Source organism: Larimichthys crocea, chromosome XXIII (assembly GCF_000972845.2).
Source record: "Larimichthys crocea isolate SSNF chromosome XXIII, L_crocea_2.0, whole genome shotgun sequence".
Taxonomy (NCBI): Eukaryota; Metazoa; Chordata; class Actinopteri; family Sciaenidae; genus Larimichthys; species Larimichthys crocea.
This window is the reverse complement of record NC_040033.1, coordinates 16,313,353-16,339,388: the sequence shown is the minus strand read 5'-3', so window position 1 is coordinate 16,339,388 and position 26,036 is coordinate 16,313,353. Positions and strand designations below refer to the sequence as shown.

The window sequence follows — 26,036 nt, the reverse complement described above, 5'->3', positions numbered from 1 at the left end:
GGTGCGAGCCCCTACGGGGGTGAAAAAGGAGGAGCCATGGGGGCAGGAAGACAGGTCAGACTCCTGCTGTGGAAGAACTGGACCATCCGCAGGAGGCAGAGGGTAAAATCCTCTCATCCATCAATTGCATACTACATTTATCCCAGAGGGTAGCAGAAAGCTGAAATCTTCATGTGTCATTCTTGATGATTTTGTCTTTTGTCTTGTGACTTATTGACCCTTTTTCATATCATATACTATTATTTCCATTTTAGCTGCTCAATGGCAAGTTTATTATTATTATTATTATTATTATTATTATTATTATTTTCTGTATAATGTTAAATGGACTGTATAATAACAGACTTCAACTCAGTGGTGACATACAGCACAAACCCACTTTTTTTGTACAAGAACTACTTTAGTTAATAGCTAGAATTAATCATTTACTGCCCCTAAACAACATTTCAAACAAACTGCAGATATTCAAAGTTTTTTTTATTGCATAATGTTTATGTTGTGCTCTTCTACCAGATGCGTTTCTTTATGGAAATCATGTGGCCTGTTATGCTGTTTATGGGACTAGTGTGGCTAAGAAGAGTGAATCCACTCTACCGTCAACATGAATGTGAGCAAACAACTCTATACTAGAACATATTGGAAACACTCGACAGAGAAATGTGATGTCCCACGTGGCATCCATTAATATTCATAACTGACTTGTATAAAGCACTGAAAGAGTATCCTCTCTATCTAAGGCCACTTCCCCAACAAGGCCATGCCCTCCACAGGGGTCCTACCATGGATCCAGGGAATCTTCTGTAATGCCAACAACCCTTGTTTTCAATACCCCACTCGTGGTGAATCTCCTGGCTTTGTGTCCAACTACAACAACTCCATGTAAGCATCACCCTGGATTGGTAGAGGGAGGTCGTTTTAGGCCAGATGTGTTAAATTCTTATGAAACATTTGATCTGATCAAAGGGAATATATTCAAATGTCTCTGTATCATGTTCTTGTTTCAAAGCCTCAATGTGTGCATACAATCTGAATGTACTGTATATGCTGTTAATCCGTTGTTAAAGGAGATTAAATATTTGTTATTGACCTCTCTCCGCAGTTTGGCTCGGTTATACTCGGATGCCCAGGAACTTCTTTTTAGTGACGCAGAGTTTCTGAAGCTTGGTCGTCTATGGAATGAACTAAATACCATGAGTAACTTCATGGACACCCTGCGCACCCATCCCGAAAAGATCTCAGGTCAGTACTCCAGCCTTTCATCAACAACTGTTGAACACAATTGTCTGCGGAAGCAAACTCAAGGTCATTCAGATTATTCTGGTAAATTGATATACAGCATGAAAAATTAAACACTGCGAGCTAATCTTAGTGTTCTGTTCTTGGAAGAACATTAGATTAGATTAGATTCAACTTTATTGTCATTACGCATGTATAAATACAACGCAACGAAATGCAGTATAAAAGGAGTTTGGTTCCAGGTACCTGTACCCTTTATCTTCCAAACATCCAAACAAAGATATTATGATATTATGTTATGTATGATGTTAACATAGAGGGATATTGACAAAAAGTCTTAATTTTTAAAAACTTGCAACCCTCATCTAATCCAAAACTATGTCACAGTTTACATCATAGGTCACATATTTTCCCATCAGGCTGTCTGTGTATCTATAAGCATAACAGGATTACATCACAAGGGTTTAAGAAAGGCCAGCAATGTAATCTGCTTACTTTCACCACCAGTGTGTTGTTTATTTAGCAGGAGAGCAATTCACATGTTCCCCATCCATGCGCCTCTCTCCATGAGAGAACATAAAAAACCCTGATCAAATCTCAAGGGATACAGTGTAAACAATTCTCTGCTCATGTCAAACTTAATATATATTACATGTACATCTATGCTGTATATACAGCAGGTTACCCTGCTGGCCAAATAATCCTTCATGATGGGAGTGGAATGAGGCTGAGTGCATTCCAGCCCATGAATTATTACGTCTGCCTTGTCTTTATACTACCACTGTCATGGAGAAATATGTAGGTGGACTAACAGTGGTAAAAGAGATATGGATCCAAATTACATAAAAGTTCCCATGAGCCCCTGGAAAGAATATTGAATCATGTTGAGAACCAAGTTATGTAATTGTTGAACTTGATTCATCATGACTGGTTAAACAGAAACTCTTGGTCAGTGGGTGGAAGAGTGACTTCATGTGCATGGCCCTAATCAAATGTATATGTGTGTATATGTGTCTATTATGCCCCATAATTATATAACCCAATAGAAAGGTCTGCTGTTTAATGGCACCTTTGATGTTCTTAAAATAACACTTTTGGAAATACACTTATTCTCTGTTATTCCCTGCTCCTAGTCTTTGTGCTAAACTAAGCTAAGCTAAGTGGCTGCTGGCTATAGCCTTATATTTGATAGATAGTTGGAAGTGGAACTGATCTTGTATCTCCCCCAGAACAGGCAAGAACAGTAGAATAAAGATATCACATGACGACCTAACTAACTTAAGCGGTCCATTCTCTCATCATCTTGTCAGTGCTTATTAATTCTGCTTGCTCCAATACACACACTGCAGGTTCTTGCAACACTTATCACCTGAGTTCATTTTGTTTCATTTAGATGCCCAACTCACCCCTTCACATAAATGTACATAAAAACAAGCACCGTGGTGATAAAGTAGCATATCTGATTGACTGTATATTACTGTATTACCCGGCTCTTTGGCAGCCCAAAAGATTTTTGTGTCAGTGTTGTGCCTAACCTCTGACAGATATGACACTTTTTTCTCACAAACTCTTGGATAGAAACACAACATCTTATATTCCTTGGCCTTCTGAAATCAATATTCCCCCCATTTCCTCTCCAATTATTGCTTTTAGTTTCTTTGTTGTTTTCAGTGGGTGCATGGAAACTTCATCACACAGGAAGTCAATCCAGGGCTGAACCTGGATACAGGCCACAACAGCGCTTTGCTTGGCAAAGCAAACTTTATTCATGCACAGACAAGTCACAGGAAATAATAGGACAGTTCAGAGGTGGAGTGTCTTCATCCTAAGTTCCTACCCTTCTAATGCAACTGATTTGTCACAACTTGCCCAAAATATGTGCCACTAATTATAAGAAGTTACAAATGTATCCAGTATCCACTGTCTCAAAAAGAGTGTTAATAAATGTGTGTTGGTAGACAGCACAAAGTCGTTTTTTCAAGTGTACACTGAAAAGAATTGTAACTCTGGCTGTGGTGGTCTCCTCTTCTTCCAAACAGTCATTCAAGTAATATTGTGAGTCATATGAACTCTCTCTGTCTCTTTGTGCAGGTCGAGGAGTAAAGGTGGAAACTATTCTAAAGGACGATGAGACATTGACGTCATTCCTGCTGAGAGACGTTCCTCTGACAGAGTCTGTGGTGAATCAGCTAGTTAATGCTCAAATCAGGCCTGAACAGGTATACAGACACAGACACGCACACATACACACAACTTTTTATGTAATGGCATAAACACAACAAATGTCAAGAAGACTGACACCATCTGCTAGTCCCATCTTTCACACGTAGAAATGTTGACTCAATATCATCAATCAATATTAACTGAAGTTTAAAATGTCACAGTTTTATAGCTGTAAATGCTCAGCCACACTAAGAGTTTCCGTCACTTACAATCAACAAGGTTGCAGTGAGTTAAAAGTTTCAGTGTATTATTGCATTGTACCATCTACATCTGTAATTGTTGCATCCCTATTCACACTGCCTCTTATTTTATGGATTAGAAACTACAAGATTCTCCCCTCTGTGGTGTTTCTTTGAACATCTACTTTATTTTGTGTTTGTGGAGCCTGCTTCAGGTGTGATGGATGTATTTGATTCAATGGTTTCAGTAATTCTCACTGAAAACAGCTGTAAGAAACTTCCCTTTGGCATTCTCCACATATCAAAACACACACACACATCCCTGCATGCTGCTTTACTATCATTTCCCAGATGTGACTCTCTTCCTGTGGTTTGTATTATTTGCTGAATTATTACCTGCATCTGTGTGGCTCATCGGCAGGCAGTTATATTCTGTAATTCTAGTAATGACGTCATTAGTTGGTCTGCCTGTTTGAGTTTCATCAACAACTTTCAAGTAAATATCACATAGTAGATGTTTACATCAATGCATTTATCTATAATTGCATAAATGAGATTTCAGGAGTTTATACTTAAAATAAGTTGTTAATCTAAGAGCCGGAAGTTGGATTGCTTTGGAACTCTTTGATTAAAGCCATCTTTGGAAGCCATTTCGACTCAGGAAAAGGACTTAGACAATTTAAGTCCAGTTAAAGACATCCCAGTAAAATCAGTAAATAGCTTAAGTCCTTGTTTGAAACCATCCAGCCAACTAACCTACGTATTGCCTGTCTACTTGTGTTTTTTCCAGTTTGCCTTTGGGGTTCCAGCCTTTCATTTAAAGGACATTGCCTGCAGCATGACCCTGCTTGAGCGATTTCTCATCTTCCCCAGTCGCCGGGGACTCTATGCTGTCCGAAATGCCATGTGCATCCTTACCCCACAACGGCTACAGATCATTGAGAACAAATTCTACGCCAATGTCGACTTTTTCAAGCTCCTTCGGCTGGTCAGTGTTGGCTTGGATTTAGAGAGCTGATAATGATGTTAGTATTATACATACTCATTGTCTTGAAAATGTTTCAAGAGTTACCTAGCAGAAGGTTGTGCCAAGGCTCATTGCTGAAAGTTACAGCCTATTACTTAATGATTTACTGAAAAATACATTTAGAATCAAAAGTGAGTTGTGCCAAACAGAAATCCACCGTGGTCTGACTGTATAAAGCTCATATAAACATAAAATGTATGAATACATTTGACATCATTTGGCTTGGAGTTATCCATTTAGTTTATGAATGGACCAGTATAGAGTTGTAGTTGGATGAGTCCCATTTGGGATGTTGCCATGTTTATTAGCTTATGTACAAAGATCTTTGAATGCTTTTCACAGATGGCTGGGCCTCATGCTGGCTAAAGTATGGCAATATACTATTTGGCAGGATATGACATTTGCAAAATAGTTATCAAGTAGTTTTGCAAGTGTAAATTTTTAACCACAGCGTGTGTCTGATTACACATTAATCTGGCTGACAAGTTAATTTATCAAGAGATCTTGTAACAGACCCATAAATCACGTCTATAGTTTGGAAATTATAAATGCCACATATACATTTAGAACCCTGTTAAGGTTCTGAATGAAGACAAATATTTTCATGGTCTTTATTTTATTGCTATATCTTTTGTACATTCAGAGTATTAGCTCTTGGCTGCAGCTTATGTCTGACCTCACATCAGCAGTTGTTGCTCTTCGTGATCGAAACTTAACAAGCTCATACAGGCTGGTAGTATTTTTATAAGAGCTCTGACTCACAGGGCACCAATATTTCTCAGGGAGATGTAAGTTGGCTTTGTATCTAAAGTAAATAAATTCTTGCTAAGACTAGTAGCAGAGAGAGTGATGACAGTGATAAGGCATGTTATTGCAAGAATTCAAATGTGTATATTACAGATAAACATGATACTTTTCATGTGACAGTATAAAAATGTAATATAACCCTGCTCTAACATGCTATAGTGGTTGTACTAATATATAAATACACAACCATAATCTATTACTGCAAAAAAAAGTTCTAGTAAGTCCAGTAGAAACTACTGAAAAACATATATTCATAACTCCAGGTTTATTTGGCAACAGCATTTTAATGCAAGTTTAAATTAAATGATAGACTTCTAATTTAGTTCTGCTAATCTCCATTTATTTACAAGAGATTTACTGTCTGGGTATTTCAATACTTTCTAAATACAGCAAACAACCGCAAGACAAAATTTCTTACTTAAGAGTGTGCTGAAGCTCTGCCAATGTGCTTCAGATAGGTACAGTAGGGGTGAGACAGACAACTTGTGAAACAGCCATAAGCATTAGCTGAGCTGACTTGTCTGTAATTAGCTTAGTGAAGAGACACTCCTCTCTTTAGTAATCATACAGCACTGAGCGTAAACATGGGTCACACTGAGGCAGACGGCAACCATGGCTGCCCTTTGCTTCAACCTTATCCAGGCACAACACATGAAACTGAGCCAAGTGTGTCTAGTTTTCTGTCTGTGATTGTGCTATACAGCAGAGAGTTAAAGTGCATTTCCTGTGGGTGTTCAACACAAACATCATTATTCTTTTGAAGTGTTGGACAATGGGAATTGTCCCCACTGACATACCTCAAAATGTTACTACTAGACTTTTGAGACCTTAGGGGATGAGGGAATATTTTCTATACTTCAGAGTTTCAATGTAGAGGCCAATCCATGATTCACATTTACATAATTACATGCCATTGCATAATTAGGATTCTTAGTGTTAATAGCAGTCTTCTGTTCTGAAATTCTCTATTTTAAAGATTGTTTAGTCTGGCTGATATACACCAGACTGCAGGGATATTTCAGTAAATAAATAGTGGAAATACTACTGCAGTTTATAAATTGATTGATTTTGAATTTCTTCCCTGTAGGGAAGTGCATGAACACCTTTAGACCAGTAGAGTTAGAATAGTGAGCACAGTCACGACACCAGGAAAAAGCTGACAGGGTGAGATATTATCCAAATGGACAATTGAGATTTGGAAAGATATGAGCAGACGAGACAGTATTTTAAGTTACATGCTCATATGAATGAGGTTAGTGGAGGTTTGGATGGTTTGGAAGGTATGCCTCAAAAAAGGATTGCTTTGTAGGACGTGCCAATTTTGAAGTATTGTTTGTCTTATCAGATGCTGACTTGTAAACAGTTGAAAAGCAAACTTTTGAGGAAGTTTTGTTTGGGGTTTTTTGTCCAATATGGAAAGTCTATCACTACTCACTACTCTCTGATATCTGAATCTATATATGTAATAGGGAAGGATGTCTCCTCTAGACGTTCTGTGTCTTGGCCTCATGCTGTTTCCTGGACCTTTAGCCTATTGTGTTGTGAGCTGGCTGTAGGATCTCTGGGTAAACCAGTAGATCATCAAGAAAAAGCAGTGCCAAGCCAAACATAAAATATGAATGATGATATTACTTTCTGGTCCAGTAAAGGATACAGTATTTATGTCACACATGTTATCACATATTTTCCCGGATGTTAATAAATATATCTTAATTTGTCATTTGACATAAATGTTGAGATTTGTCATTTGACATAAAGGAAACAAGACTGTCATATAGATGATAGGTCTCTGCACTATGTACATATTGGATAGGGATGAAATGGCCAGCAATTAGTTTCAACTGCTTTACAACACATAGATGATGCTTTATGGCACAACTTTATTTTGTCCCAAAAAGCAAAGCAAAACAAAATATACTTCTATGTTAGGTGCATTGTATCTGAATACCTTTGACTTGGTATTATCTACCTGCATATTGCCTGTTATCCAGTATAAGGTCGGTATCAGCTCTTACCCTTCTTGCTCTTCAAAACAAAGTGACACCAAGTAGGGGTAGACATTAGTAACATACTCTTTTTGTGAAATGTAGTAATAATCTTAAGAAACAGAATACGACACATTGACTGTGCAGAACAATAATATTTAAACAAAGTTTAAAAAATATGGTAAATTGTAAAGTATTCAGATTGAAGTAATGCATTTGTGTTTGTCTTCAGCTTCCTCTTGTGCTAGACAATCACTCTGAAGGCATTGACATTCGCCGTTGGGTAGAGGTAATCTCTGCCAACTCGGACACACTGGGAAAGGTAAGACATGGCTCATGCAGCCCCAGTCTAGCTCCATTCAAAAGTTCACTGCCTGCTATTTTTAGCTGTCAGGAAACAGTTGCTTCCTCTTGCTTGAGTTTTACGCAAACACAGACAGTAGGGGGATATCATTTAGTGCGTATGAGGAAGGCTAAATCCAGAACAGGCCTCTTTAGCCTCAAAAACACATACATCATCATCATGGGGCCATCCCAATGGAAACAACACTGAGGCTGCAAAAACAGGTGAAACCTCCAAACATGAAAAAAGGTTAATTAAACACCAGTTGTGACTGAATAATCTTTTTGTGTTTGTCTATACCTTTCTCTCACTGACATTAAGTCCATGCATATTCTTATTCTTTTGCTTAGATTACCCTGATTAGTGTAACGTGTACGTGGATGTGTATAAATACTGTTTTGTTTTTCATGGATGTGTTTCCATGGACTATTTAGTGTAGCTAATAGTCCAGCATCCTGTTGGCAAGACATTTTTCTTTGTCTCGACGATAGCCAGTCTGACGATTACAGACAATGTGATGAGTCATTCCTCGTCTTTTAATTCCAAGGTGGAAGATCCTGAAAAAAGCTTCCAGATATCCTTAGGAAAATTAAAAAGCAAACAAACTGTGTGCCAAGGTGTGAAGAAGGCCAAAACAAACTTTCTCTAAATGTTAACTTTTTTACAAGTTAAGAAAAAACACTTTAGTTTCAGCTTTGCCGCTATGCATTCTCCAGATAAGTTGGGTGTATTCAGGATTTAGATTAGGAATTCCCACAATAGCATTGTAAAACTAGTTTCCACTGGACAGTGACAATATGTTGACAATATGTAGCCAAGCTGTGAAAATATGGGTTTAATTTTATTTATTTGGAGTACGGGTAGTTGTGCAAATATATAGGTTTTTGAATTGTTGCAATCAGGGACCACTTAAGACACTTAATAGATGTCAAAAGTACAGTTTTGTACTATAGATTTTTCCATGTAGTTGCATGATCTGTACTGGTCAATTCACTGGGAAAAAGACTGATGCCCATCCAAGCCCTGGTGCTTTAATTCATAGACATGGTCTCATGGTCTCTATGAGAAATAAATAAGACTTTTACTTCCAAAACACTAGATGCCCAAAATCACTTTATCATCACTAATCCATGTTACTACTTAACTCATTTTTGACATAAAGAACTGCTATGTTATATATTATGGTTAATCTAAAGGTCCACACCTTTCTGTTCTTATTCAAGCTCTTTCTTATCTGTCCACAGTTGCGGCAGAGGAATAGCTCCCAGGAGCTTCTCCAGGTCATAACTCCTCTTTTCCAGGACAATCTGTCCTTCAGGGAAGTGATGTCCGCTGCCTCCAGCCTGGTGTGTGGCTACACTGAAGGCGCATTCTCCCGAGTCACCTCCTTTAACTGGTATGAGGACAATAACTACAAAGCCTTCCTGGGCATCAGCAGCGGCAGGGCACAGAGCCAATATACATACGACAACAGTACCAGTGAGTAGACCATATATTAGCATGACCGATATTAGAGTAGGCATTCTCCCTATTTCTCTCCCATTTATATAGTTTGTCCATTTACCCTATTCTCTTTCAGTAGAATGTATCAAGTATACTGTATAACACAATACCTTTCCTTGCAGCTCCTTTCTGCAATGATCTGATGAAAGAACTGGAGTCTAACCCTGCCACCAGGATTGTGTGGAGCTCTGTCAAGCCCATGCTGATGGGACAGATCCTCTATGCCCCTGACTCGCCGGCTGTCAGGCAGATCATACAAAATGTAAGCAGCATTGGCCCTTTTTGGATGTATTTATCCAAAGCATGTAGTATCATGGCTTAATACACCATGGTGTTATTTAAAGTTTCTATTAGACACATTTTACTTTTCAGCGGTTATTTGGAATAAATAGTGAGAGAACTCAGTTTTTTGCATAATTATTGAACAAACACAAAGATGGAAAAATAATGAAACATTTACGAAAAATAAATGAAGATCTTTTCAGATTACTGCCTTTAGATGCTTTCTATTACTCCATGACATCCATAGCTTTGATTTTCTTTGGAGCAAGCACGCCTACTCCAGTGAACAAAGCATTTACCCTCAAAAGGGGATCAACTTTCCTCATGTCATGTCCAGCCTTTTGTATCTAGATGTAGATACGTGTTGGTCAAAGCCCTTCAGGGGGGCAGCAGTCATGGATGGCTTGGTTGCAATGGAAGAACACAAGCTGATCGGCTGTGGTGACTACCACACAGTCTACTGGCGCCATGGCTTTTTCAGTGTTGTGTAAGCAGTAAGAGTCGGTCCTTAAAGATGTGTGATCACACACACACAAAGACGCACACACTGGTGTTTCCTCTTTCCTGACCTTTAATGCCCTCTTTGTTTTCCCCTTCCCTCAGATTGGAATCTTAATTGCACTAAGAAAGTAATGACTAAGGGGTTAATCCATTACTCCATTACAAAATGAAAAACATGGCCTCTAAAGGTTTCCTTGTTTTCTTCCTCTTGACTCTGTGATGCATCACTTTATTTTATAGGAAACTCCAAGTGAAGAATCATACATTTAAACATATGTTGTCAGACATTATGGGACTGCTCTCGTGTAATGATGAACTATGCAGGTCTTATCTGCATCCTGCCATCACAGCTCATTTACTTTTACTCTTAACAAACACTGGAGAGACAAGGTCACCTGGAAGTCCACATCATTCAGATTTGCATGTAAGCATCAAGCTTGATATTTTTTAAGAGTTTAGTTCATAGGCAAAGATTCATCTAAGTAGTGTGGGTGAGGGCAAGTCTTTCATTGAGTTTAGGAGATAATACTTCATACTACTTACTACAAGCACTCACTTTGTTGCAGTAGGTATTTGCTAAGGTAGTTACCAAATACCCCATATTTTGGCCAGCTACAAGATCCCTCAACTGCCCCCTTGAAGGAATCACCTAAAGGAATCCCCCAGTCCTCCTCCTGCGTTTGCCCGCTGGTTTAAACGGCCTTGTGGAATGAGGAAGCGCTCACTTGTGGGAACCTGACTGGGATTCACTGGGCAAGCTGAATGCATTCGGCCAGTTGTCACCAACGGCCTCCATTGTCACCCCAGCTCCATTGTCCCCATTGTCACCCAAAATCAGACACACACAAGAGGAAGGCGTTTAATTGGGTGTACTCTTGAGCGCTTTCATCCCCCACTGCACATGACTGAATACTGAAATAGCCAGCCTTTGGTATTTGCCACACAAAGCACTGTACCCACACACATCCAGGGTTTCAACGATAAGCGTGCAGTAAATATTTGACAATTTGGCACAGAGTGCGTTTGTTGCACAGTTGCTGGTTATCTGAACAGGCCCGGGGGAATTCTTTGTGTGAGAATGTGTGTGTTGTCTTTGCAAAGCCTGTTTTCACAGAGAGTTTAATGTGGGAATGGTATGTAGCAGGAGATTAGGAGAACTGTGACAGTGTGTGTATTTGAGTTTCTGAATGTTGTGTACACATGTACACGTGTATACTTGATGCGTAAATTATTTCTATACATGGGTGCAAAATGTTTGTGTTAGCATGTATTTTATTTAGCATGTACTTCCTATATTTTTGGAATGTCTTGCACTCGGAAATAGGCATTTATCGGTATAGTTGTGTGTGCATGTTTATTTTTGCTAATGCTTTCTTGTCCTTCCAATCTTGACACACTAACCATTTGCACACACACACACACACACATTTACATTTCTTGTAGGCAAACACTACATTTGAAGAGCTGGAAAGGCTGAGGACGATGGGAAAGGCCTGGGAGGAAGTGGCACCTCAGATCTGGGCTTTTTTCCAAGATGGAGTTCAAGTCAAGATGATCCGGGTAGGACAACAATATAGTGTGACTGAATAATTAGGTCTAAGCAGTATACCAGACACATCTAAAGTAAGCTTATAAAATCATCACTACGTAAGTCAAATATTGGAAGAATCAATAACTAAAATACAAGGCTGCATGCAGGATCATTGCATTTAATTACTTTAAACTAACAATTACCTTATCTTCATACGAGGTTTTAAGTTACATCCACATTGCAGCCCTGCTGTGTCTAATACAGCAGATATGATCAGGACCTACCTATGTGTTACTATTCAGCTGACATCTAATACCAAACAATTGTGCCTTTGAATGAGATGATTAATGATGTTATTTTACCCTCAACTTTTCCACACTGATTTTTCACTGTTTCCCGCTCAAATAAAGAACCTTATCTTAGTAAAATATGCCATCTCTTTCCCTTTTCTAGATACACCCCCTTGTTTTCTTACACTTTACATTCCAATCTTTCTCATTTTGTTGTATTTGCCATCAGTTTGTGTTTTTTATGTTTTATTTCTTTCATCATTTACCAACTTAAATCCCTTTATTGTTCTGACCTTTTCTGTGGAAGCTAAATCTATGAGCATTGTATATAAATATATAAATATATGTACACTGTTGCCCATAAAATTGGAATAGAATATTTTTACCTCTTCTCATGTAATGATTATGACAATGTAATTTATTCTTGATAGATAAAGTGTATCTTCTCAAAACTTTTTTGATCAATCTCTACCAAACATGAAAAACCACAATTAACCTGATGTGTACAGGAATAAAAAGAGGAATGTGTCTGAAAACAAAATTATTCCAACTTTATGGGCAACAGTGAATATTTCCCCTTTTTTTCTCTTGTTATAAATGTTGCGAAATGTTTATTGTGTTCCTCCTTGTGTCTTAGCAACGTTATACTTAGGTCATCATAAGATCATGCTCATAATGGAAAGAAAAACAGTGTGAATAAAGCTTATTTTCGTCTTTCCTTCTGTTTCAGGACACCATCCACAATCCATCAGTGATGGATTTCATTGACAGGACTCTAGAGGATGCGCCGTTCTCCTCCAAACACATCCTGAATTTCCTGCACAATGGCCCACCGGAGGACCGTCCTGCAGACATGCCTGATTTTGACTGGCGAGACATCTTCAATCTCACTGACCGGGTCATTAGGATGCTGAACCAGTATGGGGATGTGAGTAGGCATTACAAAAAAAAATTCTCCCTTTTCCTTCCACCTCTTGTAAGTGAAATTACCCGGCACTCAAATACCATGAACTGGAGTTTAAGAAATGTCTATCAGCGTGTGGAATCATACTGACTAGTCAAAAGAGGCCGATAAAAATAAGATGTCAAGATTGTTTTTGCTAACTTTTTCAGCTTTTCTCCCATTGGCCCATTAGGCAGTAAGAATACAAATTGTTTTTCCCATTTTCCCTTCACCTGAGAGGTCAAGTTCTAGGACAGGCCTATTCATGAAATAATCCAATTAAGCACAGGTCTTGACACTTGTTGATTTCAATACCCTGGTTGACTACCCACTATGTGCCCCATTCTTGATGTGATGTGAGCATTCAGATAAGCTGTCTTTGGGCTTAGCAAATTGTCTCCCCGTCTAGAGACATGGCAGTCTACCCAGGTGGGCGAGAGCCAGAGCAACAAACTAGCTGTCGAATCTGAATTGTTTGCGACTGATGGAGTAGAGGGTAAAAAACAAAATAGCATCACAAACCTACTCTTGTGAGGGCCCTCCACATTTAGTGGACCAATGCATTTGAAACTAAGTTAAAATCATGCCTTTCTTTGTGGAGACTAATCGGGATGTGAGGCTTGTCGCACTGGGGGGTGACATGGGGGCCACCTGGGGGCATGGCTGGGTGGATGGTTGGTGTTCTTTGTTTTTGTCCAAGTTGAAGCTTACAGCACTTGAGTGTGACAGGGAGAGTGGGAACGATTGAGGCCGATTAGATACAGCTGTCACTCCATCCACCATCCTTTATAAAGCAGCAACAATGACTCTGGGCTTGATGGCTGGTTGGCTGCACGTTGGTGGCATGCATGTGTATCAAACCACACAGTGGGGCTGCTGTTTGTAGGTGAATGTGAATTATGGGTCAGTGTTTGAGAGTTTGATTATTTGTTGGGCATGTTTTTTGTATGTTGTGTCTGCAAATGCATACTGTAATATGGGTGCACTATGATGCGTATCTAAGTTTGCATTGCTGCAAATGTCTCTGTGTGTTTTGGGTTCGATGGGGTATCTATGTTGTTTTGGAGAATTTCCTTTTGGATCAAGGCCCTCTTCATTTGCACTAGCCTACGATGAATGGCTATATCAGATACGCTTTGGAGAAAAGAGACAATCACGAGGTGTCACTGCAAATGTGGGGCTAAAATGTGGATCAAGTGTAACTCAAGCCAACACTGGCAACTCGTTTTTCACCACCCCTTTGGCCAAACTGAAATATCTCCACAACTATTAGAGGAATGCCATGAAATATTATACAGACATTCATTGTCCCCAGAGGATGAACCCATAATGATGTTGGTGATTCCCTGACTTTTCCTCTATAACCAACACATAACATAACACAATTTACATGTTTCCAGTGCTTTGGTACTAAAGTAGTAAGTGCTAAGTGCTGCAAATCCCATGATTGTACTATACAACTGGATACTGGACCCAAAGATGGTACCTATTCAATGCAATGACAATACCTGCCTGGTGCATCTGCCAAAAAAGCTATTTCTAGTTTCTGGGTTTACGTCCCGGTTTTGTAACCCACTGAATATACATAGCAGTCTATATCCTGCTCTGACCTTGCCCGCGAGTTCCCACAATGCCCATAGACTTTACATTATGATAACGTCACAGAGGTTTAATTAGCTTTTCTTGGCTCAAGGAAGGTTTTACAAATATAAAACCTCTGTGGATCAAAAAATCATAATACAAAGAGTTAGGGTCTATGAAAAAAATGGCAATACCAAGTAACTACTGAGCAAAATTGGAATCAAGGCGGGGCTGCAATACTGTATTGAGGTTTCTATAATACCAAAATGCCTGCAAAACAAATGACATCTACTATAGCTGATATTGATATACTGATACTGATATTACATTTAGCTCAAAGCACTGCTATACATAAGTACAGCTTAACAAAGCTGCTGGGTATACAGAAACATACTTTAACTAACTGACTAACTTTAACAGTTTAACTGTTCATTTATATAGCTGTCTCTCTCCTGTTTATTCTCCCTCACCTAGTGTCTGAACCTGGATAAGTTTGTGGCTCTGCCTGACGAGGACACCATCACTCATCGGGCCTTGGACCTGATGGAGGACAGCAAGTTCTGGGCAGGCCTAGTCTTTGTGAATATGTACCCGTGGACCACCAATGTCCCTCCTCATGTTAAGTTTAAGATCCGTATGGATATTGATTCAGTGGAGCGCACCAATAAAGTCAAAGACAGGTTAGAATTGAATTTGAGTATAAATGCTGGTTTTAGTATAATGATGATGAACTTGAGAAGATAAAATATGTGTGTTGCTCAGGTATTGGGACCCTGGCCCCAGAGCAGATCCTATGGATGATCTCCGCTATGTTTGGGGCGGCTTTGCTTACCTCCAAGACATAATAGAGCATGGGATCATCAAGACTCAGACAGGAAAGGAGTGGCCTATGGGTGTTTACCTACAGCAGATGCCATACCCTTGTTATGTGGATGATCTGTGAGTGAAAAGCATGATAATTTAGTAACTTTAAACAAAATCACAGCCATACTAACTGTGTCCTTCTCCTCTATCTTATTTCTCCTTCTCTGTTCAGCTTCATGCTCACATTGAACCGCTGTTTCCCCATCTTCATGGTACTGGCCTGGGTCTACTCTGTGTCCATGATAGTCAAGAGTATTGTGCTGGAGAAGGAACTCCGCCTCAAGGAGACTCTGAAAGCTACGGGGGTCACTAATGGCGTCATTTGGTCCACCTGGTTTATTGACAGCTTTCTCATGATGGGCATTAGCACTGCTCTCCTCACAGCCATCATCATGGTGAGAAAGGATTTACCAAAAACATTTTAAAGTTTTTCATTGCCATCTAATTTGTCTCATACAAATACTTTATATTTGGGCAGACAACTGTAAATAAGTTAGCCATAACTTGTAACAACAAGTTGTAAAGTACTCTACAACGGCAATATACACAGACATGCAAGAAGTAAATAGACACCTTCATTCAAATTCAGATTAAAGGTGTCTATTTACTTCTTGCATGTCTGTGTACACTTTAGAAGCAACAAAACACAATACACAATAAATACATGAGATGCAGACCTGGTGCATGCCCGTCCAAACAGCTATGTCTTGAGTTGTTACAGTGGGTAAAACACTAATAATACAAAGTATACAGTAATGCTTATGAGTTCCTAGAATGCATGTAGGCTTTGCGCTACGATTGTTCTAGCATTTATGATCACCTTAATTTATTTATTTATTTTTTTAAACATTTTTTGTATTATAATTATTATATATTATTATTATTGTTATATTATTATTTTTGTCAGAAACATCAAATTCACCTGTGAAGGGATTATTCTTAATTAATGATTAATTAAAAATTAATAATTAAATCTCATATCACCCAGTATTAAAGTCTAAACTAAAAGTCATTGCCAGTTTTTTCCCGTTGAAATAATGAATTGATTATAGTGTCTGGCTGAATGATTACATACTTATGAATCATTAATGAAAGAAGTGTGAATTCCATGACATCATGGGAATTGTGTCAATGTCTTTGCAGGAATAGGATGGTCAATCATTAACCGTTGTACCTTGAACAAATGATCAAGTGATTTGTTGTTGTCAGCCAGCGCTTCAACTGACATATTATAGTAAGATGGGCTGCTGCGACCTCTAGTGGATGATATGTGTAGAGCAAAGTTTTATACTCACGTAACACAAATGATGTCTATGCACCACTGTGGAATTTATTGGCCCTTACATCACAAGGGAAGTTGACTAAAGCTACTTTTAAATTCAGTTTAATGTCCTGAGGTGTCTACATTTCAAATAGGCTATGGGGAAAATACAGTATTTATTTTGGTATTCTTGATCACCCTGTGTGTTTTCTCTCTGTCTCTGGTCTATAGGGAGGAAGAGTACTGAACTATAGCAATGCTGTCATCCTCTTCCTCTTTTTACTCACCTTCACTACGGCTACCATCATGCAATGCTTCCTCCTCAGTGTCTTCTTCAACCAGGCCAACCTGGCAGCAGCCTGCTGCGGCATCGTTTACTTCACCCTTTACCTCCCGCACATTTTCTGCTTTGCCTGGCAAGAGCGCATCACCAAGGACATGAAGATCCTGATGGTGGGTGTCACATCTCAGCACATCTCCCTCTAACAAGGGGGCATGCTTCAGTTGGAATCTTGCTATTGTAATTATCATTTTCAGCTACAGCACAGGATGTACCTGCTCAGAATCTTCAATACTCGACTTCCTACACATGTTATCAGGAATAGGAACTAATTTTGATATTTTATCATCCATGTCTAAAACACAGCTGTGACCTATGGACACTAAATTAAAGATGATCTTATTGCTGCCTCTTCCCTCAGAGTCTACTGTCCCAAGTGGCTTTTGGCTTTGGGACAGAGTACCTGTCACGGTATGAAGAGCAAGGCATGGGTCTACAGTGGGACAACATCCAGACTAGCCCTCTGGAGGGGGACGAGTTCTCCTTTCTCACCTCCATCTGCATGATGGGCCTGGACACTATACTGTACGCTGTGCTGGCCTGGTACCTAGACAATGTCTTTCCTGGTCAGTGCATTAGAGAGAAAGAGATTTTTACTGTCAAAACAAATACTATTTTAATTTATTTACATATTTACTGTAGCACATGATGTATATATGCTTTTCATTGTAGGACAGTATGGGATTGGTCGACCATTTTACTTCCCCTTCCTGCCCTGTTATTGGCTCAACAGTGTGGCCCCAGCTTCATGTAAGCTTACTTACTGACTTACCATTTTCCCAATTCACTTACTGTCCATGAGAAAAAATGTATGTTTAAACTGACACATTGCATTATTTCTAGAAGAGAACTGAGACTGTTAAGAGTGTGTTATCCAGCTACATAACATACAGAAATGCTTTCCTTTCTCTTCAAAGGCCAAAACAAATTGGATTTGGATAAAAAGGGTTTTGATAACCTGACAAACAAAGAGCAAGGAGAGCAGCAGAAAAAAGAGGAGGAGGAAGACCAAGACCAGGGAAAACCCAAGACTGTGGAGGAGATGACCTCGTGTGAACACCAGGATCAGCGTGAGAGGCTGGAGAAGGAGAGCCAGTCTGAGGCAGAGGAGAGCAAGGAGAGAGACGGTATATTAGTTACATATTGGTACTTGTTGTAAAAAAAAAAGTTTCAGTACAACTCAGGGTCCTCAGATTTTGGGGACATACAGAGCTGGTTTTCTTATGAAGAGAGGTGCTATGTGTTGAATTCACAATCAAAGCTATGAAGAGCTATTATGAGAGCTACACATTATATTCTTGACAGGATATAATACATACAACACAGCTGTATCATGATTATATTATCACACATTACAGCTTCCATTCAGGATGAAGGTCATCTTTCTATTTGCTCTCACTTTCCTTCTCTACCAATCAAGTTCTGTGTGTGAGAACTCAGTGCCCTGTGTTTACAGACACACACACACACACACACACACACACACACACACACACACACACACACACACACACACACACACACCTACACGCACACACACGCATGCACACATTAGTTTCTGAGTTTCATTCTTAGTTAATAAGTGATGGAAACTGTTTACACTTTATGGCATTCCAATCTCCTGATCTCATATGTGTCTCACTTCTTTGGTGCACATTTGGGAGATGAAATAATACTTTCTGAATAAGAACTAGGGCTATGATATGTTAATATGTCACTTTTGGTTTTCATTAACAGTCATTCTGTTGTTTTATTTACTTTTACTAGCTTTTTTAATAGTCCAGAAGCAGCACTCACTTCCGGTCAGACAAATTAGTAGCATATGTTTTTACTGTATGCAGGTCAGACATTCTTTGAGGCAGAGCCAGCTGACCTGGTGAAGGGCGTCTGTATTCAGGACCTGGTCAAGGTATTTGGCAGTAGCTCCAGACCGGCCGTGGATGGCTTAAGCATCAGCTTTTATGAGGGCCAGATTACTGCTTTTCTGGGACACAATGGTGCTGGGAAGACCACCACCATGTATGTCAAGTGCAAGTGTTCTCTGAAATAGATTTTTGTAGTATCAGTGTGTAGCTTGGTGACATTATGTTAACTCCATTTATTTCTCTTTTCCTATATCATTCTCTCAGGTCCATCTTGACCGGTATGTTCCCTCCTACCTCAGGGACAGCCATTATCTATGGCAAGGACATCTGCACAGACATGGACACTATCCGCCTGTCTCTGGGAATGTGCCCTCAACATAACGTCCTCTTTCAGTAGTATGTAACTCCACACATGTAGACTTTAAGGATTCAAGTCTTTGTCATAAGTAATTCTATAAAAAAATGTATATTTCCCCACAACAGAAATCACCATACTATGTGAAAAAATCAAGCAAACAAAAAAAAAATGCTTGCAGTGTACAATTTCAAAGTTGTAACTGTATCATTTCCTCTTCTTCTCTCTGTCAGTATGACTGTAGCAGAGCATATCCTGTTCTACTCGCTGTTGAAAGGAAGTCCTATTGCGGAGGCCGAGGAGGAGGTGGAGAACATGCTGCAGGATCTGGGTCTTCCCCACAAGAGAGATGAACTGACCCAGAACCTTTCAGGTATGTCTTGATGTTCCTATATCCAAAAAAAGCTGCTGCAGAGTGGATAGGTTTTATTTTTATGTGTTATTTTTCAGTGGATGGTTGAAATCTAGTATGCAGGTGTATGCAAATTTGTATTAATGCTCACTAGCATGCAACACCACACACATATAGATGCACCATCAGAACTTTGTGATGTTCTAACTCAGGAGGCATGCAGAGGAAGTTATCAGTTGCCTTGGCGTTTGTTGGAGGGGCAAAGGTTGTGATCCTGGATGAGCCCACATCAGGGGTGGACCCCTACTCCAGACGCTCCATTTGGGACCTGCTGCTTAAATATCGTGCAGGTAACACTGGCCCCTGCTGGTGAGATCAGGGTATAGAGCCCTAATGTCATGATGCTGTGGAGGTTTTTGTGTTAGCACCTCAGTAGTTCTTCCTTAGAATAGTCAACCTTTACTATCCTTTTCTAACTGTAATCTTCATGACAAATATGTATGTATTATGAGCACGGATCTGGACACCTCTGTTAGCTGGCAGTACATGCTACTATTTTATTTGAAAAATGTGTTTATTCATTCTGTTTTAGCAGAATTTCTTTTTTCCACCAACCAATTTATCATGATGCTGCATTTGTAATGGCTGCCAAATGTGTGGTCAGTTAAAGTGTCTGTTGGAAGGACCACAATTCTTTCGATCATAGTGTGCTAAATATCCTTGCCTTCATATTACAAATAAAGTCTTGTTATCAGGTTTCCTTGACAACCACTGTTACGTCACTTGTACCAAGCTAATTACATAATTAGAAAAGCTTTACAGTGAAATCATTATTACAAAGGAGTAGTCTAGCATGTCATGCAATTTTACATGGCATGTAGAGATGAGATGATGAACAAACCTGACAGGTTTGTCTGGTCAGGTCAAAAATAATCCAGCCTAGGTCCTGCACAAAACATTGCATCACTGCTACTGCTCACAATGCTATTACTGACATGTCTTATAGTTCTTCCACTAAACCCAGTGTATACAATAATGCACTCTCACTGCCTAGCAATGCTGCCATCCTCTTCTCATACCTTCCAGTTTAACTGTTATATGATTACCGGTATGTTATATATTCTTGGGCCTAGTAAATTTATAATACCACTTTCAGGCCAGCTGTACTGAAATCTTTATATTAAAAATGAATGGCCTGCCTTAAGCTTTCACAACAACAGAATTATTAGATTGTGACTGAGCTAGGAGATTTTTTGATCTGTCCTTCTTTCATGTGTCTCTAGTTATCTCCTCTTCATCTTCCCCCTCTGCCCCATATTTCAGGGCGCACAGTGATCATGTCCACCCACCACATGGATGAGGCCGACCTGCTCAGTGACAGGGTGGCTATCATCTCTCGGGGCCGCCTCTACTGCTGCGGTTCCCCCATCTTCCTCAAGAACTGTTTTGGTGCTGGCTTCTACCTCACTCTTGTAAGACGAATGAAAGATGACACTCCAAAGGTGGGTACTTGCGAAAATGGAGCTTTATGTATTGTTGCATTATGTGTATTATGTGTATGTGCATTGTGCATTAGGCTTGGACTGAAGGTGGATTTAATGTACTGCCAGAATTTGATTATTGTCTCGCTAAAACAGTATGCGAAGCAGTACAGAAAACCTGGATAATAATACATAAATGAACAATAAGCATACTGAAGTGGACTTATCTTATTTGTAAATGAGTCACTGTGTGACAAAATCCAGTATTAAAAAAGAACATTTGTTTTGTTGTCTCGTAACCTTTTTGTCCTGCAGGTCAGCTGTGACTGTACAGAGGATTGCTCCTGTGAGTGTTCAAAGTGTTCAAAGTTTAAAGTGGACCAGGAGGAGAGCCAGGCCACAGACAGACAGATGGATGGTAAGGTCACCATTAGTCTCATTATTGTCTGTTGAGTGTTATGCCATGTTCATTGTCAATCTCTTTAAACCTCTCCTTAAGTCTTTTCTACTTAACTTAAATGAATAATGCTATGGAGGATCATCTCTGGCATGTTGATAAATAGCACTTATGTACTGGATGTACTGTAGTCAGTCTACTTACACACCTAGAAACACCCTGTACTTGCTGTACTCAGTGTACTACTGTAGTTTCACTGTAGACCTGTTGAAGGTCAAAGGGATATGCATCTTTGCTCAACCATATGCTGTTATTATGTTATGTGTTTTTCTTTTGTGTTTTTAATCCCCTATGCTGAACATATCACCTAGCACATGTCAGATGTTCTGTTTTCTTAGCAGTATCTTTTACTGTTACTCCTAGAGCGGCAACAGGAGAAAATGTGTAAAGGGCTGTAAATAGAATATTAAATTAAACAAACAAAACAGTGATGGAAGTTAAAGTAAGGCAAAATCATCCTCTACCTCTCATCTCCAGGTAACATGGATCGTATCACAGCCTTGGTTCACCATCACGTACCACAGGCTTGTCTCATTGAGGCCATTGGCCAGGAGTTGACCTATCTGTTGCCAAATCGGAACTTCCAGCCCAGAGCCTATGCTAGCCTCTTCAGGGAGTTGGAGGAAACCCTGGTGGATATTGGTCTCAGCAGCTTTGGTGTGTCTGACACATCACTGGAGGAGGTATGTGCTTAACAACCACATGCAGCTGTGATTTATTAGGAAAACCAAAAAAGTAATTTACACTTACAAATTTGCACCATGACATTATGCATATTTATATTAGATCAAAGTGTCAATGACTGGGCCCTGAATAAAAAAGAGTTTTAGCTATAGAAGTAGAAATGTTATTTTCAGTGCTAAATTGTTATAGCAGGTACAAAAGAAAGCAATGAGGGTTTTATTGAGGCAATCTGTCATCACTGCCTGACTTTCACCTTCATAGTGATTACACTCTATTTCATAAGGCTTTGTAATCAACAGCATCTATTAATCTTGGATCCTGCCAGTAAAACAAATTATTTTCTTGTAGATCTTCCTAAAGGTCACCGCTGATGGAAATGCAACCAACAAGAAATGTATACAAGGTAAAAAAAAAAGAAAAAGAGCACAAAGTTTTTGTAGCACTTTACTTTTTCTTTTCTCTTTTGTTGTGTCTCTGAATGTGTAGTTGTGTGTTTAAGCTCTCTACCCCCTCATCATATGAACCATATCCTTTGTATCCCATTCTCTGACACTCTCAGACAAGAAATCATTGCAACAGATCTCTCGAACTAGTCTCTGTGGATTCAACAGAGTGGCAGTTGATAAGGAACCACCAAAAGGTGACATTAGCTTTCTGATTACAGCTCCGGACAAATGCTGCTGTTGTGGTAAAAACATATCATTTTCTGTAATTTAAGAGGGAAACCTATTTAATCTTGAATAAAATGTTCAACATTTTGGGAAATCCCTAGCTTCACTGGAAACAGATTAACAGTTAGCCTGGCTCTGTCCAAAAAAACAAAATCTGTCTACCAACAAATTGAAATCTTATTAATTAACATGTTATATCAGCTCAGGGTGAGAACAAAACTCCAAGTTACTGTTACTGGCCAAAAACTGCTCTGGCACAGAAGCTCTGTAAAACCACAATGGGTCTTTCTACACTTATAGGGATTAAACAAAAAAATAATGTTTTCTTGTCTTTGGACAGGCCCAAGCAGCTGTTTTCTACTATTTACAGTCTTTGTGCTAAGGCTAAGCTGCTGTGGGCAGTTGCTTCATATTTACCATACAGTCACCAAGCTGTATAAATGTTCTCATATAAGCGTATTTCCCAAAATGTTAAACATTCTTTAATCCATCCCAGAAAACATATATTCAGAAAATGTGTTTTTCCTGACAACAGAGTAAAACGGAGAGCTTTGGCTTAAGCATTTTGATTAGTGACGTGACCAACTGATGTATTCATCATAAATACATATTTCAACTGAAAACTTTCACTAGCACATCAGGCAGTTTTATGTTATGATGATGAAGTACATCCCCGAGGCTAGTAGAGCACTGCTGGTAAATGCTTTTTGATTGCTATTCACAGAAGACTAAACATGCTTGGCTTGCTGGCTGGCCTCTTTAATTACGCATTTATGCTGCATGTTCAAGTCAGACTGTAAAACTTGACTTGAGCTCCATATTACAGAGACAGATGGAGCTTTGCACACCAATGGCCAGGGCCTGTGTGATCTCCCAGAAGGCAGTGCAGGCAGGGGATCCTATCAGGTCAGAGGCTTGTTTCTGATCATCAAACAGTTCTTTGCTCTGCTGATCAAGAGGTTGCATCACTCAACACGCTCCTACAAAGACTTCTTTGCCCAGGTAACCTTATGAAACCAGTAATCTTAATAGCATTTTTTTGCAGCAAGTGTTGCTGTATGGTAGATATATAGTATGTTGTAAAATAAATATTGTAAATATCAGAGGCGTACACAGACTTTGATCCTCACCTGAGTGTGACATATTTTGGCTGGTTTTGAAATCACAGTTATGTCTCTGTTTTTGGTAGATTGTGCTGCCAGCCAGTTTTGTTTTCCTGGCACTGACTTTGACTCTAATCATTCCACCTTTTGGAGAGTATCCAAGTCTGACTCTCAGTCCTTGGATGTATGGGAGACAGTACACCTTCTTCAGGTGGGCTTAATGGACACTTGGTCACCTAGTACTATTTAGTTTTGACGAGAGGACTTAACAATTTATGAGATCAGTGCAATACATCAAATTAATAAAATAAAACAAAAAGGGTTTTATTACATTTTCTGACCTGCGTAGAAATGTGTATTTTATTATTTTGCCCTTCGCAGTAATGAGCGTCCTATAGATGCTCAGATGAGATACCTTGGTGAAGTGTTGTTGGACAAGCCTGGCTTTGGAACTCGTTGTATGGCGGATGAACCACTAGAGTGAGTCACGCTCACAGATTTAAATATTTTTTTCCCAGACTTTCCTCTGTGCTATTTTATTTGACTGCATAAGTCTATTTCTCCTACTGGTAGAGATTTCCCATGCAACAACATAACTACAGAGTGGGAGATGCCCCTGGTTAACCCCGCTCTGATAGATATGCTGGCTAGCCCAGAATGGAACAATGCTCTCAGACCGTCTCCAGACTGTCAGTGCAGCACAGCCAAGAAACTTACCATGCTCCCAGAGTGTCCTGAAGGAGCTGGAGGCCTGCCACCTCCACAGGTAATGGTTGAGTTACTAATAAGGAAAATAATCACAAAATGTACCCTGTCTTGGATATTGAGTACTAGATCACTTGCTCTTACTACGCTAAAATTTAGAGGTGCACCACTGCTGATGATTATGCTTATATTTAATACACTGCGTGTTATTTTGGGCATCAGAGGATCCAGTCAACAGGCGATGTTCTAATAGACCTAACAGGCAGGAACATCTCTGACTACCTGGTGAAAACTTACCCCACCCTCATCAGAACCAGGTACTGTAAAAGGAAGAACTTACTTGCCAAGCAAAAAATGCAATTCAAACTGATATAAAATGCATTAAGTTACCTAATATATGTACAGTATTATTAATGTAAATGTACAGAACTGTCCATTTTAATCATGGGAAGATATTAAAAAGTTGTTGTAGTTGACCTATTTTTGTTGACCTGTTAATCTCTTTGCAGCTTGAAGAGCAAATACTGGGTGAATGAACAAAGGTAATTAAAAAAAAATGTGTCCATTTTTATTGTCAGATTACAGTTAGGGTAAAGATTAGATGCATTAGGTTAGATGCATTTTGAAGTTACTTACATGGATGGATGTGTTATGTGTAGTGGTGCAGTTCACCTTCAAGTGGTTATAACAGTGTGGTACACTTTTAGGCCACAGTAGCTGGAGTTACAGAGTTATAGATGTCAACAGGGTTTTTTTCTGTGGTGTCCAGGTATGGAGGTATATCAGTGGGAGGACAGCTTCCAGTTTTAGTTCTTGAGCCAAAGACCATCCGGGATGTAGCAGCACAGATGGGACAACTGCTTAATGTTACTGGGGTATGGTTTTAAAACTTAAAATTATGTATTCACTTATGTTTGCCTTGCTCTTCAGTAATTTGTTTAGTAATGGGGCCTTGAATGTTTGGTTGCAGGGCAAATACTCCAAACAAATGCTGAAGGACATAGGGACGTTTCTCAGGTACATGGAGACTCAAAACAATGTCAAGGTCAGTTCAATAAAGCCTCACCAGCAGGATGACTTTCATCACTGTGATCAACTATCCTCTTTGTATAACATTGTAATAGACTGTAGTTTATCGGTGACACATATATGTTACCAACATAATTCAATGCCTCTCCACAGGTGTGGTACAACAATAAGGGCTGGCATGCCATGGTTTCTTTCATGAATGTGGCCAACAATGCTATCCTGCGTGCAAACCTGCCCAAAGGAGCAAACCTGGATGAATATGGAATCACAGCCATCAACCATCCCCTGAACCTCACCAAAGAACAGCTCTCTGAGATCACTGTGTGAGTAACTTTTTAAACTTTTTTTTTAGGTGTTTGAGAAAGACTTTTATAAGAAGTAGTATCAGGGTGTGATACTTGCAGTCACTGTTTTTTTTTAAGATCTTTTCTTTTCCTC

The 26,036-nt window shown here is 39.4% G+C and overlaps 1 protein-coding gene across 1 annotated transcript in view; it reads left to right on the top strand.

Moving 5' to 3' along the window:
• Positions 1-20: 20 nt before the first annotated feature.
• Positions 21-26,036, top strand: part of abca4a (ATP-binding cassette, sub-family A (ABC1), member 4a) — a 31,055-nt gene continuing 5,039 nt past the window's right edge. Inside the window, exons 1-36 of the mRNA XM_010736087.3 lie at positions 21-102; positions 514-607; positions 738-879; positions 1,100-1,239; positions 3,328-3,455; positions 4,429-4,626; positions 7,690-7,779; positions 9,045-9,279; positions 9,426-9,565; positions 11,530-11,646; positions 12,638-12,835; positions 14,906-15,111; positions 15,194-15,370; positions 15,468-15,690; positions 16,788-17,009; positions 17,258-17,462; positions 17,569-17,646; positions 17,814-18,023; positions 18,738-18,915; positions 19,026-19,157; positions 19,350-19,489; positions 19,681-19,818; positions 20,792-20,970; positions 21,265-21,367; positions 21,884-22,089; positions 22,439-22,493; positions 22,650-22,730; positions 23,588-23,763; positions 23,951-24,075; positions 24,246-24,344; positions 24,438-24,630; positions 24,792-24,886; positions 25,079-25,111; positions 25,339-25,444; positions 25,540-25,614; positions 25,752-25,921. Of these exons, the coding sequence (XP_010734389.2) occupies positions 37-102; positions 514-607; positions 738-879; positions 1,100-1,239; positions 3,328-3,455; positions 4,429-4,626; positions 7,690-7,779; positions 9,045-9,279; positions 9,426-9,565; positions 11,530-11,646; positions 12,638-12,835; positions 14,906-15,111; positions 15,194-15,370; positions 15,468-15,690; positions 16,788-17,009; positions 17,258-17,462; positions 17,569-17,646; positions 17,814-18,023; positions 18,738-18,915; positions 19,026-19,157; positions 19,350-19,489; positions 19,681-19,818; positions 20,792-20,970; positions 21,265-21,367; positions 21,884-22,089; positions 22,439-22,493; positions 22,650-22,730; positions 23,588-23,763; positions 23,951-24,075; positions 24,246-24,344; positions 24,438-24,630; positions 24,792-24,886; positions 25,079-25,111; positions 25,339-25,444; positions 25,540-25,614; positions 25,752-25,921 (5,153 nt within the window). The 5' untranslated portion in view covers positions 21-36. The remainder of the gene's footprint in view (positions 103-513; positions 608-737; positions 880-1,099; positions 1,240-3,327; positions 3,456-4,428; positions 4,627-7,689; positions 7,780-9,044; positions 9,280-9,425; positions 9,566-11,529; positions 11,647-12,637; positions 12,836-14,905; positions 15,112-15,193; positions 15,371-15,467; positions 15,691-16,787; positions 17,010-17,257; positions 17,463-17,568; positions 17,647-17,813; positions 18,024-18,737; positions 18,916-19,025; positions 19,158-19,349; positions 19,490-19,680; positions 19,819-20,791; positions 20,971-21,264; positions 21,368-21,883; positions 22,090-22,438; positions 22,494-22,649; positions 22,731-23,587; positions 23,764-23,950; positions 24,076-24,245; positions 24,345-24,437; positions 24,631-24,791; positions 24,887-25,078; positions 25,112-25,338; positions 25,445-25,539; positions 25,615-25,751; positions 25,922-26,036) is intronic.